The 21,208-nt window shown below is 49.0% G+C and overlaps 1 protein-coding gene across 1 annotated transcript; it reads left to right on the forward strand.

The window, feature by feature from the left end:
• Nucleotides 1-6,311: 6,311 nt before the first annotated feature.
• Nucleotides 6,312-15,816, forward strand: R3hdml (R3H domain containing like). Its single transcript, XM_052726358.1, has 5 exons — nucleotides 6,312-6,572; nucleotides 9,849-9,967; nucleotides 10,921-11,053; nucleotides 12,507-12,622; nucleotides 15,684-15,816. The coding sequence occupies exons 1-5, from the start codon at nucleotides 6,312-6,314 to the stop codon at nucleotides 15,814-15,816; spliced, it is 762 nt and encodes a 253-aa protein (XP_052582318.1).
• Nucleotides 15,817-21,208: the final 5,392 nt, after the last annotated feature.

Genomic DNA, 21,208 nt, shown 5'->3' on the forward strand with positions numbered 1-21,208 from the left:
ACAAATCCCTGGGTCCCACCTCAGCACCGGACATGCCGGGAGCGGTGGCCCACGAGTAGGAGTAGAAGGATCAGAAGCTCAAGGTCACAATTGGAGAGATGGCTCATGGTTAAGAGCACTGGCTTCTCTTCCAAAGGACCCAGGTTCAATTCCCGGAACCCACATGGCAGCTCACACCTGTCTGTAACTCAAGTTACACCCTCGCACAGACATACACGAAAGCCAAACACCAATGGACATAAAATAGTAATAAAAAACAAGGCTCAAGGTCATCCTTGACTATATATTGAGTTCATGGGCTACTTGAGACTGTCTCAAAACAAAACATAAAAGCCAAGTGTGGGACTAACAAGATGTGTCTGTGTACCAAGCACCTATCATTACCCCTGATAACCTGATTTTGATCCCAGGACCCACATGGTGAAAAGAGGAAACTCACAAGTTGTCTTCTGACCAGACACACACACACACACACACACACACAATAAATAAACATAAAAAAATTTAAACCAGTTGTGGAGCATGTAGCCTAAGATGTATTGCGAGGTGAGCCACTCATGAAACCATGAATCCAGTCAAGAATTAGAAGCCCCTTCAATGTCCCACCCCAGTATTATTAGACTATTTTCTAGTATTGACATTATTTTTGGTGTGTTTTTCTCTATAATTTTGTTGCTTTGGGTCATATCTCTAGTGAGCAGTGTGTCTTTTTTGTTGCTGTTTCTTAAAATAGGGTCTTATGAAACCCACGCTGGCCTCAAACTTTACTATGTAATTGATGCTGGCCTTGAATCCTTTTTTTTTTTGTTTTGTTTTGTTTTTCAAGACAGGGTTTCTCTATGTAGTTTTGGTACCTGTCCTGGATGTAGCTCTGTAGACCAGGCTGGCCTCGAACTCACAGAGATCCACCTGGCTCTGCCTCCAGAGTGCTGGGATTAAAGGCGTGCGCCACCACCGCTCGCCTGGTCTTGAATTTTTGATCTCTCTACCTCAACCTCCAGATGACCAAGATCACAGGTGTGCCCCACTGTGCCTGGGATGTAGTGTGTCATCTTATCCATGTAAAAACCTTAGAGCATTATGACCCTAACTAAACTCAATGAGTTACAAAAAAAACCCAAAACGTGTAAAAGTGGGAGGAAAGGGCTGGAACGATGGCTCCGTGGTCAAGAGCATTGTCTGTTCTTCCAGAGTAGCTTAGGCAGGGTCACTATTGCTGTGATGAAACACCAGGCCCAAAAGCAAGTTGGGGAGGAAAGGGTTATTTGGCTTACTCTTCCATATCATAGTTCATCATGGGAGGAAGTCAGGACAGGAACTCAAACAGGGCAGGAACCTGGAGGCAGGAGCTGAGGCAGAGGCCATGGAAGAGTACGGCTCACTGGCTTGCTCACTGTGGCTTGCTCAATCTGCTTCCATACAGAACCCAGGACCACCAGCCCAGGGATAGCACCACCCACAATGGGCTGGGCCCTCTCATCAATCATTAATTAAGAAAATGCCCTGCAGAATTGCCTAGTCTGACCTTATGGAGGCATTTTCTCAACTGAAGTTCCCTCTTCTCCGATGATTCTAGCTTGTGTCAAGTTGACATAAAACTAGCCAGCACACAGAGTAACTGGGTTCAATTCCCTACACCCACATGTTGGCTCACAACCATCTGTAACTCCAATCCCAAGCATTTTCCTAACCTCTTCTGGTCCACATGGAGCACACATGCCCGAAGACAAAATTACCCACACACGTAAAATAAATAAATAGGAGGGAGACTTGTTGAGAGAAGGGGTTCAATGGGAGTGGGAGCGGGTTAGTGAGGGTAATGGGGTAAAATGACCAGATACATAGTATGTGTGTATGACGTTGTCACAGAATAAAAAAAATAAAGCTGTGGGGGCTGGGGAGATGGGCCAGCAGTTAAGAGCATTTGCTGCTCCTGAAAAAGGCCCAGCACTCACATGGAAGCTCATAACCATCTGTAACCCTAGTTCCTGGAGATCCTACTCCCTTCTTTCACCTCTGAAGGCACCAGTCACACATATGATACGCTTGCATACATGCCAGCAAACTGCTCATACACATAAACATTTTTAAAAATTTTTTTTGCAAATGAAAATTTAAAAAAAAACTGTAGGGAGGCTGAAGCAGGAGGGTTGCTACAATTTCGAGGCCAGTCTGGGCTAGCTAGCAAAACCCTGTTTCAAAACAAACAAACAAATAAACAAAACACCCCATAGCTTTTCTGTTCCTAATGGCTGCCCTCCACCTGCGTGGATTTGGAGTGACAGACCGGGGCCGCAGTCCTGAGTCTGCCAGCTGCTGTGTGTTGTCCTTGGACAAGCTGTTTAACCTTTCTGAACCTCTCTTCTCAACTGACAAAGGGCCCAGATGATCTCTGAGGGCCTGCCCACTGCTGAGGGCTCCTCTGTCCAGCTGCAGTCTCCTGGTGCACGCTCTCATTTCAGATATGACCTCGTGTGCAGGAGTGGGAGAGACCTAGCCTAGAACCCCGCTTCCCCTGGGGCTGACTGTGTGAACTTGGGCAAACCGCTTAGCCTCTCTGAACTTCCGCCTTGCCAGCTGGAGAACAGGGGTGCTGATATCATGAAGGTGGGATGAGACTTAACAAGACTTGGTGTGTACAGCATTTAGAACCTGTCACCTCCCATGTGTCCACATATGTTGCCTGCTGATGCTATTATTAGCTGTTATTGTAAGTGTCCGAGGCTTGTGCTATGACAGGCATTTCATTGAGTGTCTTAAAGAGATACTAACAGGGGCCAGCAAGATGGCTCAGTGGATAAAGGAGCTTGCAGTCAAGCCTGACAACCTGAGTTTGATCTCTGGAATCCACATGGTAGAAAGAGAGAGAGCTGACTGCCACAGATTGTCCTCCGACCATCACAGGTATGCTGTGATAAATGAGGTTTTTCTTTTGTTTTGCTTTCAAGAGACTATCACTATGTAGTCCTAGCTGGCCTGGAATTCACTATGTAGAACAGGCTTGCCTTGAATTTACAGGCTGCTTCTGCCTCCTGGGTGTTGGAATTAAAGGTGTGTGCCACCATGCCTGACCTCAGTCCCACATTTTTATTATTTTAACACCCCCCCCCCCGTGTGTGTGTGTGTGTGTGTGCGTGTGTGTGTGTGTGTGTGTGTGTGTGTGTGTGTGTGCGTGCGTGTGTGTGTGTGTGTGTGTGTGTGTGTGTGTGTGTGTGTGTGTGTAAGCGAAGGTGCCCACAGAGGCCAGCAGAGTTTCAGGAGTTGTGAGGCACCCAACATGCATGCTGAGAACCAAACTCAGGTCCTCTAGAAGAGCAGTGCACACACTCTTAACCATTAAGCCCTCTCTTCAGTCCTGTGGTTCCACTTTATAGACGGTGAAACTGAGGCACAGAATGATTGAGTAGTTTGTTGGTGGCCACTCAGACAAAAATCCTTGGGGGTGGCCCAGCAACCCAGGCTGTCTGGATTCAGCCTGCCCTGTGACCCACCAATCTATACAGCCTCAGTGCCACTCTCTGGGAGAACGTCCCTTCCTCGGTCAAGTCCCGAGAAGGCAGGCAGCAGACAGTAGCTGAACCCAGCGGGCGTAGAATCCAGTGAGAGATGTTAACCAAGAGTTCCTAATTTGGGCCGCCCCTGATTATTACCTACCCCACCCTGGCTCTTTCATCTGCTGAAAAGCCTGCCTCATGGAAAGGGGCCAGCCTTGTCCACAAGGGAGCCGAGAGTGTCTCCAATGTGCAACAGACACATCTCTGCCTCAGAGATGCCCTGTGATCCGGGACCACTGACGCTAAGCTCTGAAGGGAGGTTTGGGCAGAGCACCTGGGAGTGGTCTGGGTCGGGCAGCCAGAGGGGTTTGGACTTGACAGTCCTCAGTCCCCAAGAGCTAGTGCTGTTTGTGTCTGTTTTTCTTACCTTATGGGATGGGAAGGTCCTGCTGAGGTCAGGGAGCTCAGTCTGCCACAGCCTCCTTTAGTTGCCAGTGGTCATTTGGCCAAGCTGGGCATGCTGTGGCCAGGGACACTGCTGCAGCAGGAGTGTGTTTTGGCGAGTGTGTTGTCTGGGCTGTGGAGGAGCAGTCTGTGCCTGGAGCTAGGGTTTCAAGTGTCTGGAGGAAGCCCTGGCCTGAGTGTCCCAGCCCATCCTCAGCCCTGCACCACCAGTTGGGCAGGGACTCAGCCTTGCCATGTATATGTGTTTTGCCTGCATGTACGTCTGTGTACCACATGCGTGCCTGATGCTCTAGGAAGTGGTGAGCCTCCGTGTGGATGCTGCGAATCGAACCCAGGGCCTTTGCAACAAGTGCTCTTCTTAATCACCGATCCAACTCTGCAGCCCCAGCATGGGGGGTTTCATCCTTGTTTCTTTTACACATTTCTTGTAAGTGTGACTCTCCGAGTATTAAAGGAATGCCTGTTATTTGTGCAGAACAGAAGCAACCAAAGAGGAGAAAAATGAATGCCAAACCCACAATTTCAGCAACTCAGAGACCAGTTGGGATCTAATCACACCCATGCATGTATATATGTGTTCATGCATGCACCTGGAAGTACGTGACACAGAAGCCCGCATGCCTATGCGCAGGTAACTGGACTGGCACACACCTAACACCCAAGTGTACACAGTCAAATAGGAGCACATGGGTGTGCATGAACACGAATGCCCACACCCACAGAAAACGCGCTGTGAGGCAGCTGCTGTTGTAACTTCACAAACATTGACTCATTTGCTCTCACAACAGTGTGATGAGGCAGGTGCCTTTATTTCTCTCATTTGTACCAGTGAGGATGAAACACCAGTTGTTCATGGACGCTTTGCAGTGAATGGAAGAAAGGGGTTTGAACCCCCTTGCTGAACACACACACCACGCTGTTTGAGTGGCACAAGCCTTCTCCAGGGCTCACCCCATGCATCTGTATTTTGTTTGGATACAGAGCAGAACATCAGTTGCGCGTACTAACAGGGCCCTGGGGAGCGAGCAGACTTGGATTTGAACCCAGGCTCTGTTGACTGTGACCTTCTACCTTCACCTCTGTGGGGCTCAGAGTCTTCCTTTACAGAGTGGGACAGGGAAGGGTCATGGCACCTGCCACTGAATGTTGGCCGTGCTTGTGTGTATAAAACTCTCATGCCAAGGTGCAGCACACAGCAGATGCGCGTACCTGGCTCACACCTTATCTGCCCACTCTGAGGCTGGAGGGCTTCCTAGGGAGAAGTTGGAACTCTCTCCTGCTGCCTTATTCTGCAAGGGTCTGGCAAGTAGAGGCCTCCACTGGGCCTGGGATCTCCCTGGGTGCATGGGCATGTCCTCCCAGGACTCCTACCCCTTTGCTATACCTCGAGTCGGCTGGCAGCTTAGCCACAGGCCCTGCACACTCCAGATGGCAAAAGGTCTAAGAGAGGGCTGGAGAGCAAAGCCCACAGAAGAGGCAGGCGGAGCCTCCCTCTCTGAATGTGCTGGCTGGACAAGGAGGGGGCTGCTGGCTGGGACGTCAGATGCCATCGCTCCCCGGGGACTGTTAAAATCACTGCGCTACCAGGATATGTGCAGAAGACCCTGCCTTCTTGGCCACCTCCTGGGGCTGCCTGTTCTGGGTATGTGCCCCCAGCGAACCTGATGCCTGGTCCGCTGGCTTCTCCCGCCCTCTCTTGTCTTCTCCTCTCCTCTTTCCTCTCCTGTTCTATTTCCCTTTGCCTGTACTTCTCCGTGTTCTTTCCTTCATTCCATTATTCCAGCTCTCCTTTCTTCCCTCCCTCCCATTTCCTTTACAGTCCCTTTCTCGGTCTCCTTCCTCTGGTTTCCCTTGTCTCTTTCTCTGACCTCCAACGTTCTTTCTGCCTCTGTCACCCTCCGGCATCTGCTCTTCCCATGTCACCCCCCTCCATCCTGAGGCTGCTGCACTGAGGAAAGGGTCTGTTCTGCTTCTGTGGGCATCGGCTGAGCCCAACATTATGGGGTTGGAAAGAGGGTGTTTGGCCAGAGGAGATGGCCGTCTGTCTCCCGGGCAAATGTGACAGAGCTCCGACTTTGAAGTGGTAGCACCTTCCCGCTCCAGAGCCCAGTCTGGATTAGCCGCTGTCTGGGCATTTCTTCTCATCATCTAACCAACTGAGTCCAGTGCGGAGGAAGGCGGAAGTATTGAGGATCTGGACCAGAGCTGGGTCAGAGGATCTCTGCCAAGTCACCAGGGAGCATTCTCTGGACTGGCAGTGCCCAAGGAGAGCTCTCAGGGTTTGACATTCTCACCCCCACCTCTTCTAGGCAGCAGCTCTTCTCTGCACCAGGTACACGATCCCAGACAGCTATGCCTCTTCTGGCCAGCACCCTGGGCCTGGCAGGCCTTCTCCTCTGGACAGGCCACACAGTGGGGGCCTTAAGGATGCCCAACACCACACTGGTCCTGGGCCGACCCAAGAACATAGCTGTGCAGTCCCTGTCTGGCTTGGGGGTGCCCCGCTTCCGCCGGAAGCGCCATATCTCTGCCCGGGACATGAGTGCCTTGCTGGATTATCACAACCACATCCGGGCCAGCGTACACCCACCTGCTGCCAACATGGAGTATATGGTGAGTCCCAAGCCTTCCTGGTGCACCTTCCAGCCAATACCAGATTGCTCACTGTGTCTTGGAGTGGCTGGCTGGCTTTGAAGAGCTGAACCATCTGCCTGCCTAGCCCAAGCAAACAGTGAAAATGAGTAATCTATTTTACAGATGTAGAAAGTAAGGCCATGGCATAAATTCTCAGTGAATGGAGGTGGGTGGGGGTGGGGAAAAAAGAATACTATCTGTAGAACACCCTGCCAGGTCCTTCACATAACCCTCTTCCTTCAAGACAGTATTTTATCTGTTTTCCAAATGAAGGAATTGAGTCAGAGGACAGGCTTGCCTAAGGTCCCCCAGCCTGGATTGCAAGCCTGGTTTGCTAAAGTGGGAGTTTTCTCTAACACAATCTGCTGTCCAAGAATTTTGCCTCTACACTGGGGACCTGCAGGGGGTGGGAGACGGTGCTTTCCAGGCTGTTGTCTCTCAGCAGGGAGGGTTGTTTGACCCACCCAGACCATTCATTCCCAGCCCCAGTGGAGGACAGGCAGGCACCAGGGTATCTTGAGCTGAGGAATGCCAGGAGCTGAATCTCAGTGCTAGTTGGGATGTCTTCTTCAAAGAGTCCGTTCCGCGTCTCTTAGCTCAGTCTCCCAGAAGCCAAAACCGTCAGTGTGGAGGAGGAATATCCCCCTATCCCAACTCCTCCCTGGGACCATTGTCCCCAAAGCCTAGAGAGACAGGCTGCCGGCCCACAGAGGCATCTTTAGGAAAAGAGATAGCTGATAGACCTCCTCCAGCCTAACAAGTGGAAATGTGACCTCCTTTCAGTGTTCCCTACGAGCCACTTCCTGCTTGGAGGCCGACAGAGCGCTAAGCCTTTTCTGGGTACTGTGGAGCACAAGGCTTACTCCCTCAAGAAGTCTACTTTTGGGGGGCTGGGGGGGAATAAGAAAAATTAAAGGCCACCAACAAGATACAGAGCCCAATATCACATGTCAGGAGGTAATTGTGAAGGGGCCAGAATAAGAACTGGGGTGGGTGAGGGGTGGGGTGGGGGGCTGTCATGCATGTGTTTGCTGACTCACTCACTCATTTATTAACACTGAAACTGCCACCCACAAGGTCTCTGGTTTCCAAACAAATGACACATTAATTGAGCACCAGCAGTATGGGTGGCACTAGCCTCAACAGGTGTTTACTTACTGAGCGCGGTATAGAACACAGGAAGCCAGCCAGCTACTCTCTCCCGGAATGCTGGGGAGGGTCTCGGTCCCTTTACCTTGTTCCTGCCTTCCCTCTTTGCTCTGCTTTCCCTGAAAAAGCAGGAGGTAGCAATGGGGCGCGGGTGGGGGCTGGGCTTCTTAGCATCTCCCTTTCTTGTTTGCTTGGCAGCTTGTGCCCACAGAACAGGGTGAGACCAGGTGAGACCAAGCAACCCTCACCATTGAACCCTTTTTTTCCAAGCCCCAAGAAGGTCTGGGTCACTTTCCACATTCCCACATGCCCTGGGGTTGTCATGAGTCACACTTGTTTGACGGCTCACTTCCTTGCTAGACTGAGTCCTGGGTGCCAAGGAATATTGTTCAATATTTGCTGAGTGAACAAAAACCAACACGAAGGATCCCAGGGAGTCAGAGTTGGAAGGAAACTGGCTTTGGTGGCTTTGTTTGTTATAATTTTATTTATTTATTTTTATGTGCATGGGTGTTTGGCCTGCATGGATGCCCATGTGTGTGCCTGGTGCCCAGGGAGACCAGAAGGAGGCATTGGATCCCCTGGAACCTCCATGTGGGTGCTGGGAACCGAACCTAGGTCCACGGGAAGAACTGCCAATGCTCTTAACTGATAACCATCTCTCTCCTACCCTTGGCTTGGTTTTGAGACAAGGTCTTGTCAGCAATGGAAAATGTTATTAGCTGTGTTCCAGTCCTCAAGTCTCAGCTGCTAGGAGGCTTTGAGGGGACGGGACACGTCTCTCTTCCCACGTCCCCATAATTTTCCATATCTTGCTATCCTGTCTCAGCCTCATGTAGTCCAGGCTTCCCTTAAACAGAAGAGGTTGTCAGACGCTCTAGAATTGAAATTCTAGTTGTGAGCTGCCATGTGGGTGCTGGGAACCAAACCCAGGTCTCCTGTAAGAGCAGTAAGTGCTCTCCAGCCCGGGGAACTAGGTTTTTTGTTTTTGTTTTTTTTTTTAAGAGCTATCCCCTCACCCCACACTGGAAACTTATATAACTACGAAGAAGGATAAGGAGGGGGTTTACTAGGCACTGATGTGGAATAGTCACTGGGGCCACCTATCTTGTCAAATGAAGAACTGGGTACAGAACAGAGTATTCACAATCATTTGTGTATCTATATATCTGGGTTACAGGGAATATTCCCCTTGGAGACTGTTGGGGAAGGGTACAGGGTGGCTTAAGTGACAATCCAGGAGTGATGAGAGATATAGAATGCTCCACTTTGCCTTCTTTTGATATCTTTTATTTATTTATTTATTTATTTATTTATTTATTTATTTATTCATTTATTTTTATTTGTAACAGTATCTGTCTGTTATGTAGCCTTGGTTGGCCTGGTACTTGCTCTGTAGGCCAGACTGGCCTTGAATTTATAGAGATCCACCTGTCTCTGCCTCCCGAATGCCAAGATTAAAGGTGCTCACTTCCTTTTTATTTTTTAATCTTTTATTATTTTTAATCTTAATTTTTTTTTTTTTTTTTTTTTTTTTTTGGTTTTTCGAGACAGGGTTTCTCTGTAGCTTTGCGCCTTTCCTGGAATTCGCTTTGGAGACCAGGCTGGCCTCGAACTCACAGAGATCCGCCTGGCTCTGCCTCCCGAGTGCTGGGATTAAAGGCGTGCGCCACCACCGCCCGGCAATTTTTTGTATGTTTTTACATTTTTAAAAGAAGTTGTGAATTCGATTTTTAAATGAAAATACTGCAAACTTAAAATCCCTGATTCTTCCTCACTCTGGGCTCAGTCACATGGAGGGACTGCTGATAACTATTACAGATGCCCTGGGACTCTAAACAGAGCTGGGGGCTTTAAGTTTGAGGTCTAGTGGGAAGAAAGAGCACGGGACTGAGGGCCAGAGACACGAGCATAGACCCTGGCTTAGCTGTGGACTTGTGCTTGACCTGGAAGTCAAAGCCTTTGAGCTTCTGTTTTCTGATCTCTGTGTGGGTGTGTCGATCTCAGGAGACTGAGAAAGCGCAGTGCAAGCGGGCATATGTGCACCTCACCATGGTCACGGTGGTTATTTACCCTGGGGCAAGTTCACGGTCTTTCTTTCATCAGGTTTGGGATGAGCAGCTGGCCAGGTCTGCGGAAGCCTGGGCCACCCAGTGCATCTGGGCCCACGGACCCTCACAGCTGATGAAATACGTGGGCCAGAACCTCTCCATCCATTCTGGCCGGTGAGTGAATCTCTGCCCTTTCTTCATTTAGTCATTCGACAATGTACGCCAAGTCCTTATTCTGGCCCAGGTGCTATGCACCGTGGTGGTTCTTGTGATGAACCAGGTGGATAAGCTCTGCACATAGAGAAACTCACTCTAGTTAGGAGATGCAGGAGATATGGGGAAGACAAATGAGAGAGAGTCCATGCTGCTTCCGAGGGGGAGGACGGATTTGAAGACTTGCGTGCATAGTGAGGTGATGAGGGCCGTGGGGAGTGGAGCGAGGGCGGAGGGTAGGAGCTGAGTACATGGGGCCCAGGAATGACACTGAAACTGGACCGCCAGCCTGGCTCTTGTCACTATTCCAGCTTCGGAGTCAGAATGTGGGCGCCTGAGTTCTGGTATGTGCGACCTGAGGAAGTTTTGACTATATTCCAAAACCTGGGGTCTCTATTGACCCAGATTAGCTATTGCTAGACTTGTGGGTTTCATAAGCCAGTAACAAGGGCTGAGGAGAAGCTGGTAAAGTGTTCATTTGGCAAGCACAAGGACCTGTGTTCAAACCCCAGAACCTACATAAAAAGCCGAGCACAAGGGTACACACCTGTAATCCCAGCACTGGGAAAACGGAGGCAGGAGGATCCCTGGGGATCACTGACTAAGATAAAACACCAATGGGCAGTCTGGGAAAGGAAAGCTAACAGATAATTCCCTTCAGAAAAAGTGCAGCTGGGGGGGCTGGAGAGATGGCTCAGTGGGTAAGAGCACCAGCTGCTCTTTCAGAGGACCTGGGTTCAATTCCTAGCACCCACATAGCAGCTCACACCTGTCTGTAACTCCAGTTCTAGGGGATTCATCATTTTACAGATGGGGAATGTGATGAAGAAATGAAGTGATTCACCAGACAAATTGGGGACAGAGTGACTTTCCCACCCTCTCTTCACCTTCCTCCATGTTCTTGGCCTCCCCAGGTACCGGTCTGTGGTAGATCTTGTGAAGTCTTGGTCTGAGGAAAAGCGGCACTACTCATTCCCAGCTGCAAAGGATTGTACCCCACACTGCCCCTGGCTCTGCAGCGGTCCTGTCTGCTCCCACTACACCCAGGTACCCTCTGTCAGCCAAGAGTGCTGCTCAGCAGACCCTGGCACCTCAGAGAATAAAGGGGATGGCAGAGGGAGAATTAAAGCAGACCCCGGGGGCTTCCTTTTGTTTCTCTTTTGTAGACAGGGTCATTGTATGTCCCAGGCTGGTCTCTCACTCTCCATCCTCCTGTCTCAGCCTCCTGAGTGCTGGGACTACAGGCATGCCCACCACTCCCAGTGTGAGCTTTCCTTTATGTAAGGCATACATTCCTGGAAAGTGGTGCAGACAATGAATTGAGATGTATTGTATTGAAATACAGGCTCTCACAGGCTTGGAACTCACAGAAATCCTCCTGCCTCACCTTCTGAGATTACAGGCATCATACCCTTCCATTGTTTTGTTTTGAATGTTTTGGGTATTTTCGGTTTCCCAAAACGCCTACTCTCTGTTTTGTTCTACCACTGAGCTACACCCAGCCATTCCAACTATCTTAAAAAAAAAAAAAGGGATTTATGCCTTTAGGCCCAACACTTGGACGGTGGAGGCAGGCAGATCTCTATGAGTTCAAGGTCAGCCTGGTCTATATATCAAGTTCCAGGCCACCCAGGGATACATAATGAGACTCTGTCTCAAAAACAAACAAACAAACAAACAAAAACCTCAACAAAATCATGGGACATTATTACCTCCATCAGAGGCACAGAGAGGTGCAGAGACTCAGTCAAAATCTCACAGCAGGTGATGTTGAAATACTGATTCAAGCGTGTGTGATTCAAAAGTTTGTGTTTAGCCGGGCGGTGGTGGCGCACGCCTTTAATCCCAGCACTGGGGAGGCAGAGACAGGTGGATCTTTGTGAGTTCGAGGCCAGCCTGGTCTACAGAGCGAGATCCAGGAAAGGCGCAAAGCTACACAGAGAAACCCTGTCTCGAAAAACCAAAAAAAAAAAAAAAAAAAAAAAAAAGTTTGTGTTTAACCTCCAACACTACAATGACTTTCAAAGGTTGTCACTAAAAGGAAAATCTTAAGAAAACATGAATGAAAGAGTATAGAAAATAGAGACATATCACACATGATACAGATAAATACATAACGCTCTTTGGTATGCTGGGTACACCCAGGGCCTTAGAACTACTAGGCATGCCTGCATTCTACTACAAGCAACACCCCTGATTCCTTCATCACACTTTGGTGCCCTGTGCACATATTTCACCGTGTAACAATATGAAACATATTCCTTACTGTTGGTGTCAGTAAAATGTTATTTTTGAGAAACACTCTATTACAGAATAAATGTCTCAAGCCATTCCCCAACCCCTTAGGATAAGGCAGGCATGGCCTCTTCTCCTGTCCTCTAGCCGCCAGGCCCCAAGACTTCACATACTGTACTCAGCTGGAATGGGGTCCAGTAACCATGCTGCTCAGGGCTCTTGGGCTCCTCCAAACCTCGGCCTACCTGTCTCTGTGCTTCCGCAGATGGTGTGGGCATCCTCGAGTCGGCTGGGCTGCGCTCTTCACACCTGTAGCAGCATCAATGTGTGGGGCAGCACCTGGCAGCAGGCTGTGTACCTGGTCTGCAACTACGCCATTAAGTAAGTACCGCACGGGATCCCTCCTATTCCATGCCATACTGTTTTGGCAGTTTAAGAGAGTCAATTGACAAGGCTTTTGCTTGCTTGTTTGTTTGTTTGCTTGCTTGCTTGTTTGTTTTGTGGCACCAGGACAGGGTCTTGCACAAGCTAGGCAAGTATTGTACCATTGAGCCACAGCCTTAGCCAATAATCCTTCTTCTGTACCCAAGGAGAGAGGAGGAGGGCGAAAGGCGGGGGTGGGGGGTGGATCGTGGCCCGAATTGGCCCATCTGCCCACCAAGTGGCTGTGCTGATATTTCACCATGAAGCTAGCCTTTCATACCAATGCCAGGCAGCACTGAACATATGGGTGCAGTGCTAGTTCTCTGAGCTCACCCCGAGAAACAGACAACTAAGAACACCTGCCCCTGTAGGAGGGCGGATTGGATGGCGAGCAAAGACGGACAGAGCATGCGCACGGCTCTCTCTCCCAGACTCACCCATCCCTGCAACAGGCAGATCAGGAGCCATCTTTACACAAATCTCTTGGAAACACAGGGAAATGGCAAGAAAAGTTCTCATCCAATATCAGTATGCAGACTTACGAACATTACAGATTTTCAGCTCAAAACGAAAAAAAAAAAACTTTTTTTTTTGGACAGGTCTCACTCTGTAACCTAGACTGACCAGGAACTCACTGCTTAGCCAAGAGTGGCCTCAAACCTGCAGTGATTACACTCTGCCTCAGCTTCCCCAGAGCTGGGAATAGGAGGTAACAACCCAATTTAGCCATTATCTTCTTTTTTGAAAGTAGAACTTACCTTCAAGTGGTTAAACAAACAAAAAACAAAGAACTTCTTTGATTCTATCACCCAGGCCCTCACCTCCACCCCTCCTTAGCCTAGTGTCTTTTTTTTATTCTTTTTTTTTTTTTTAAAGGCCGGGCGGTGGTGGCGGCGCACACCTTTAATCCCAGCACTCGGGAGGCAGAGGCAGGCGGATCTCTGTGAGTTCGAGGCCAGCCTGGACTACCAAGTGAGTCCCAGGAAAGGCGCAAAGCTACACAGAGAAACCCTGTCTCGAAAAACCAAAAAAAAAAAAAAAAAAAAAAGGCAGACTCTCTTGTAGCCCAGGCTGGCCTCAAATCCTCAATGAAGATGACTGAACTTCCGGGCCCCCTTGCCTTGACCTTCTGATTGTTGGGGTTATAGGTGTGTTCGCCTATGCCTGGCTCCCAAGAGGACCTTTAAAAAATACAGTTTATAGTATCTGGCACTAATCCTGCTATCCATGGACATTCTGAAGAGCTCAATGGATGAATGAAGAAGTTAATGAAACCTGCTATGAAATCAGAAGTCCATATTTCCTGAGCACTTACGAGACGTGCTGGTGCACGGGGTAATCTGAACACAGTGAAGTAGGAAGCAGAAGAGTCAATGGGTCACCTAGGCTGCATAGTGAGGTCCAGGCTGGGCTACAAAACACCCTGTCTCAAAAGCAAGACCAAAACAAGCAACACATAAAACCAACCCAATTACTTTTGGGGGTGGGGGGGGGCGGGGAGGAGATTCCATTTCTGGCTATAAAGGAGTATTCACTCAAAGTGTAAAAAAGGAGCCTTAGGGGTTGACGATAACTGACAGAAGGGCCAGAGATAAGATACTGGGTAGCCTAGAGCAAAAGTCGGAGGTGACTAGGTTTTCAGAGGAGGAAGGACATAAAAGATACCATTGAGTCTTTCCTAAATGAAGAATTCAGTGACAATTATTATCCTAATACTGTGCAATCACTGCCATTTATTTATTTATCTTACAGTGATTTATTTGTTCATGGGGGTGGTGTCCACACACCACAGTGCACATGTGGAGGTCGGAGGAAAATTTCGTGGAGTTGATTCTCTTCTTCTATCAATCTAGGGATTGAGCTCAGGTCATCCGGCTTGGCAGCAAGTGCCTTGAGCGTTGAGTCGTCTTGCTGGCTCTGTTTTTCTTTTGAGACAAGGTCTCATGTAGCCCAGGCTGGCTTTCAACTCATTATAGCTAATGTTGACCTTGAACTAATCCTCCTGCCCCCACCTCCAAGTGCTGGAATTATAAACAGGCACCTCCACACCCGTTCTACGTGGTACTGGGAACTGAACCCAAGGCTTTGTACATGCAAGGCAAGCTCTCTACCAACTGAGCCATTTGCCCATCCCTTCTAAACTTTTCCCTCTCTCCTTTAATCAGCCCAGAGAAATCCCTATAACCATTAGGCAATAACTCCCTATTCCCTTCCACAAAAGGTAGTGTTTTTTTGTTTTGTTTTGTTTTGTTTGTTTTTCGAGACAGGGTTTCTCTGTGTAGCTTTGCGCCTTTCCTGGAACTCACTCTGTAGCCCAGGCTGGCCTCGAACTCACAGAGATCTGCCTGCCTCTGCGAGTGCTGGGATTAAAGGCGTGCGCCGCCACCACCGCCCAGCAGGTAGTGGTCTTTTGAGAGGGTAATTCTATAGCAGTATACCTAGATTAAGGGTGAAGTCTTGAAGACATGGAGGGTAGTGGCCATAATGAGACTCTATGAGCAGGCCACTTATGCCTAGTAATCCCCACCAGCTAATTACTCAAGCTCTCATTTGCACAGCATACATATAGCACAAGGGTTTTTTTCCCCCCAAAGGTCATTTCACACAATTTTCATGGACACAGTTTCATTTATTTTATCCAAAGAATATTATCAGTTTCCAAGAAATGAAGTGGCTCGGATGTCACTAGGATGAGAACTCGAGACTGGAACCCAAATCTGCCCCCTCCAGGGAGGCTAGGGAAGGAGAGAAAACCAAACCTTGTCAGATGTCACTATTTTCCAAGCACAATGATGCTGTGCATATGTGCACAGGCTGCATTTTTTGCTGTTCTCTGCATCCCTATGGAGGAGAAATCTGCTGGGTTTACAGAGGAAGAAACCAGGGCTTACAGAGGTGCCAAGCTCAAGGTCACATAGGCAGTGGACCCCAGGACGGAAACACGTAAATCTGTGAAGGATGTTTCATCTAAACTCTCCTGTATCCTAATCCTGTTTCCCTTGGGCCTATTCTCTTGTAGGGGCAATTGGATTGGGGAGGCACCCTACAAGACCGGGAAGCCATGTTCTGCCTGTCCCTCCAGTTACCAAGGCAACTGCAACAGCAACATGTGTTTCTCTGGGCTCAAATCCAACAGGCTTCCATGGATCTGAACTGGCCCAATGTTTTGGTGCCCCTGGCTAGGCCTGACCCTGGGAAGATTCCTCCCCAAAGTTGAGAGGGAAACAGGGGGTGGGCAACCCTACAGTTCTTTATAAATTCCTTTTCTTAAATGTCCGATACATGTCAAAGGTGCCTCCTCTCCTTTCCTTAGTAACATCTTTCTTCTCTCTTCTCTTTCTTCTCTATGATATCTAGGGAGACAAGTATTTTTTTTCTTTCTTTCTTCCTTTCTTTTTTCACTTTTTTTGTTTTGTTTTGGTTTGGTTTTGGTTTTGGTTATCAATATATGGTTTCTTTGTGTAGACTTGGCTATTCTGAAACTCACTGTATAGACCAGGCTGGCCTTGAACTCAGAGATGTGCCTGCCTTTGCCTCAAGAGTGCTGGGATTAAAGGCGTGCACCACTGTGCCCAGCAAGACCTGCATTTTTCATTTGCCTGATTCTCTGGAGTGAGGGCTGCTGGGAACAGAATAGGAAGCTTCGTTTTGTGACTCTGAGGCTTCTGCCCCAAGACTGTCCACCTAGTGACAGGCATTTGTCAAATAGTCTCAACCTGGGCTGTAGCTTGGTGTTAGAGTGCTTGTCCCAGCACTACACAACCCCAGCCTGGTGGTGCGCACCTGTGATCCCAGAGTTCAGGGACTGGAGTCAAGAGATGAGAAGCTGAGGGTCATCCTCAGCTACACAGCAAGGTGGATGGTAACAAACCGAGGACAACAACAGATTTGACCTAAGACTTGCCCCCAGCCCTCTAATTCCAGCCTTCCCAGCCAGCCTTCCGGGACTGGCCTTTCCTCCTAGGTTGGGCAAATTTCAAGTCCTAACAGTGGTTTTGTTTGTTGGTGCATATCATATCCCTACCCTGGGTACATTTTCTAGAACAACCACAGCTTCCAGCCTCGTCTCATAGATGAGCCACTGAGGTTTGATTTCATAATTCTTCAACTTTTCTGAAACTTCACCAATGAAACAACACAAACACAAGTCTGCCAAGGAGTCCTTTCTGCCTCTGACATTTTTCTCTGCAGCACACTGGCTGCCCCGCTCTCTCTTCCCTCTGCCCATCACTGCACTCCATCTGTCCCCTCTCTCTTCCCTCTGCCCATCACTGCACTCCATCTGTCCCCTCTCTCTTCCCTCTGCCCATCACTGCACTCCATCTGTCCCCTCTCTCTTCCCTCTGCCCATCACTGCACTCCATCTGCCCCGCTCTCTCTTCCCTCTGCCCATCACTGCACTCCATCTGTCCCCTCTCTCTTCCTTCTGCCCATCACTGCACTCCATCTGTCCTGATCTCTCTCTCCCCTCTGCCCATCACTGCACTCCATCTGCCCCCTCTCTCTTCCCTCTGCCCATCACTGCACTCCATCTGTCCCCTCTCTCTTCCCTCTGCCCATCACTGCACTCCATCTGCCCTGCTCTCTCTTCCCTCTGCCCATCACTGCACTCCATCTGTCCCCTCTCTCTTCCCTCTGCCCATCACTGCACAGTGCATTTTTCCATCTTAGGCTCTACAGACTGGTTCTCTCCTTTTTTCTTCCTTACAATGTCATTTTCATTCCAATAAACCATTTCCCCTCTCCCCACCCCATCTCACCCATAGATCATAAAACACAAAAGTCCTTTTGTCTCTAGAGATAGTAAAATTTCTTCCTTCAGACCTTGCCCTCATACTGGGCCCCACTCCCTGTGAGCTAGAGAAGTTTTCGTTCAAAGAAAGAGTTCAGACTGGACAGAAAACCTACCCCCTTCACCCAGAGCCTCTGTGGAATCCTGGAACAACTGAGTCTTCTCTCTGATCCTGTCCACGCAGGTCTTGACTGGTGCATATCACTCTTGTCCCTTTCCACTACCAATGCAGTCTTTTGATCTCCAGCTGTGGCTCTTATTGGATCCCCTTTAGCTTCCAGGGAGTCAAAAACAAGAGAAGAAAATTGGGTTGGCTGAGAAGTGGTTGAGGGTAGCGGGGCTCTGCTGGAAGCCGAAGAGGATGGATGGACATACCACAACAGTACAGGCATATATGTGTGTGTGTGTGTGTGTATGTATGTATGTATGTATGTATCTATATCTATATCTATATCTATATCTATATCTATATATCTATATATAGATATATAGATATAGATATATATATGTTATTACTCCACTCGGCAGAAGAGAAAGTGTGAGTAGTTCCAATGGTAGAAGTGAATGAAGGAAGGCCAGGGATACAACTGCAAGTTTATTATTCTAGATAAAAGCCTTTCTACTTAGGGATGGCTCTATTAAAATGTCCTTCCTTGAGCTGGGGGTATAGCTCAGCTAGGAAAGAGCTTGCCTAAAATGCAGGAAACCCCATACCTGTAATGCTGGCACTCAGGAGATGTAGATGGGAGAATCAGGTCAGGGTCATTCTTGGCTACAGAGAAGTTTCAAGATTTCCTATATATGCCATCACACATGTGAATACACTCCCCCATTATCCATGTCAAAGGGAGTTTTTTGTTTTAATTAATTTATTTTTATTTTATGTGTATGAGTGTTTTGGCTGCACACAAGTTAAGTAGATATGTGTATAACTTGTGAGCCTGGTGCCTACAGAGTCCAAAAAAGAGTGCCAGGTCTCCCGGAACTATAGTTATAGACAGTTACGAGCTGTCATGTGCTGGAACCAAACCTGGGTACCCTGCTGCAAAAGCAACAAGTGCCCTCGTCCATCTCTCCAGCCTCCTCTGCTCTCGTTCTCTTTTTATGAAGGGATGGTTGAGTCCCAGAAAGGTGAGGGCTGTGAGTTAGAGAGGGTGCCTGGCACTGCCAAGGCTTGAAAGAACACTTGAAAGAACACTGTGCGTGCATGCGTGCGTGCGTGCGTGCGTGCGTGCGTGTGTGTGTGTGTGTATGTGTGTGTGTGTGTGTGTGTGACGACCCATGTTAGGGAAGCAGGCAGGGGACAAACCATGAAAAGCAGTTTTAGAGCTCCATCAGAGAGTAGTGAGGAGGCACACTAAGATCCCATCCCTAGGGCCATATGGTGGCACATGCTTTTCTTTAATCTCAGCACTCGGGAAACAGATGCAGGCAGATCTCTGCAAGTTCAACGCCAGCCTGGTCTACATAGCAAATCCCAGGCCTGCTAAGACTATGTAGAGAGACCCTGTCTCAAGGACAAAAAAAATCCCAAGATCTCATCACCAGAATGACACCATCAGGTCTTCACTGGAGAAAACAGGAGTTGCACTGATGGACCTGATTCATTGAGGGCCACACTGAATGCTGGGAAAGAGCAAACAGCTGTTTCAGTATAGAGGTAAAAAATGGGGTTGATTCGAACCCAAATGCTAACACTGGAAAGGGAAGCGAGTGAGCTTCCAAGATGAGATTAAAGGGCTTTGGACACAGGTGCCCAGGATGGAAGGCAATGGGAGGTCTGGAAGGTCTCTAATGCAGTTCTGGAGGGCTGACACTGGCTTCTGCTTTCCCCGAGGAAGGCCCAGTCTCATTCTGTTGATGAGGAGAGTGGGGAAAGTTCAAGGAAAGAAAAGTAGTGAATAGGAGACAAGGGAGACCCAGGGGAGGATTTGGGGCAGAGCAAGCAGATGCCCCGAAGTTGGCAGCTGTCATGGTGCCATCTCACCTTCTCAGGGGTTTTTGTTTCGTTCCAGCATGAATGGTTGGCTGAGTGTAGACAGGAAGAAGCAAAGTACTCAAGTCCTTCCTGGCTTCGAGTTTCCACAGGGAAGGGACTGTGAGAGAAGCAGAGAGGCTGAAGTAACAGCCTTGGAGACTTAACCCGGATGAGAAATAAAACAAAGGCAGGAAGGTGCCTGTCCAGGGGGAGAACTCAGGAGGCTGAGAACTGGGACATCCGGTGCCCATCAGTGACAACTGGGCATCCCGGAAGTGTCTAGAAAAGTGCCTTCCAAGGAGAGGATGAGAAAGTTCATCAACTAGCTGGGTTTGGAGGTGGGGCCACCTACCATGGAGAAATTCCTATAAGGAAACAGAAGAACTCAGCAAGAGAATCACCAAGAAAACGGCTGGGGTCGCTCACTCCTCTGAGTTTCAAATTCGTCATTTGAGCAGTACTTTAACATGAGGTGGTCTAGACCAGAGGATCCCAAAACAGGCTAGGAGCTCCAACCAGGTGGTAGATGGTCATATGGGAGAGAAGGGTCTCAGACCAGATTTCAGGCCTCAACATCAGGTTGCCTGTGGAATAGAGAGGGAGGCCAGAAGAGGCTGTAGCCCCAGTTGGTGTAAGGATTCTGTCCTTAATTACTTCATCAGCCTGTGACAATGATGTCCCAGCCTAAAAAGCGGGTGGGCCCTCTGTGGTCCCTCTCTTTCCTTTCTGCTCCTTCCTTCTGTCTGGACCTCCTTCTTCTCTTTCCACTCTCTCTCTCTCTCCCTCTCTCCCTCTCCCCCCCCCCCCACTCCCAATAAAGCTCTAAAAAGGTAACTATGGCTCGTGACTCTCCTCCAGCACTCTCCTCCCCGCGGCGGCCAGCCACGAGGAGCAGCGCCGCCACTTAACTAACAGTTGGTCCATCCCAAATAGCACCCACCTTTGACTATGATGTGATTAAGGTTCAACTCTTCCATTACTCCATAAGTTCCATGTAGAGAAGGCGACATCTGCATGGCTCATTTCTATGTCACTGGAGTTTAACCGGGAACATCGCACATAGTAGGTACTTAGCTGACCTGTGAGATGAGTGGTGCACCAGGGCTGTGACCCCAAATCTTCTCTGCACCCAGTGTGAGACTCCAGGCAAGCAACTTCTCCCTACGCTTCACTGTCCTTGTTTATTTGCTTTTAGATTTCGTTTATGTATATGGGTGTTTTGCCTGCATGTATGCCTGTATACCACATACGTGCTGGTGTCTATAGAGGCCAGACATTGGGTTTCCTGGAACTGGAGTTACAGATGGCCGTGAACTGCCATATGGGTGCTGGGAATCAAACCCAAGGTCCTCAGGATCTGAACTGAGTTATCTCTCCAGCCCCCTCAAACTCCTTTATCTCCAAGTTTAATTAATCCTAGCAATGCCTCTGCTCAACTCCCAACATCCAGTCTGATATGCAATAAACTTAATTCTCCACCCTCCTCTCCTCCTCTGCCCCTCCCTCTACTTCCACACTTTTTCATGCACTCACCGCACCCATAGTCCAGAGCCATAAAACTCCACCCACCGAGGACTCTCAACTCCCCAGGCCCTGCTCAACCCCTTCTCCCGAGTTGTAGGGCTGACATTTCCAACATCTGGCTTCAGGTTCTCTTAACCTCAGAGTCCAGGACTGGGGCCTGAGTGGACCTCAGGTCTAGCCAGGTTGCCGTTGCCATAGCAAAAGCGACAATCCCCAGCTACAGGTTCCCTAAGTGACTGGTTACTCTTTA

The sequence above is a fragment of the Peromyscus californicus genome, unplaced genomic scaffold (genome assembly GCF_007827085.1).
Source record: "Peromyscus californicus insignis strain IS unplaced genomic scaffold, ASM782708v3 Scaffold_7__1_contigs__length_154581171, whole genome shotgun sequence".
NCBI classification, from domain to species: domain Eukaryota; kingdom Metazoa; phylum Chordata; class Mammalia; order Rodentia; family Cricetidae; genus Peromyscus; species Peromyscus californicus.

Coding starts and splice junctions, on each gene's coding strand:
- R3hdml (XM_052726358.1), top strand. CDS start 6,312: ATGCCTCTTCTGGCCAGCACCCTGGGCCTGGCAGGCCTTCTCCTCTGG. Junction 6,573..9,848: donor CTGCCAACATGGAGTATATG/GTGAGTCCCAAG, acceptor TTCTTTCATCAG/GTTTGGGATGAGCAGCTGGC. Junction 12,623..15,683: donor GTCTGCAACTACGCCATTAA/GTAAGTACCGCA, acceptor ATTCTCTTGTAG/GGGCAATTGGATTGGGGAGG.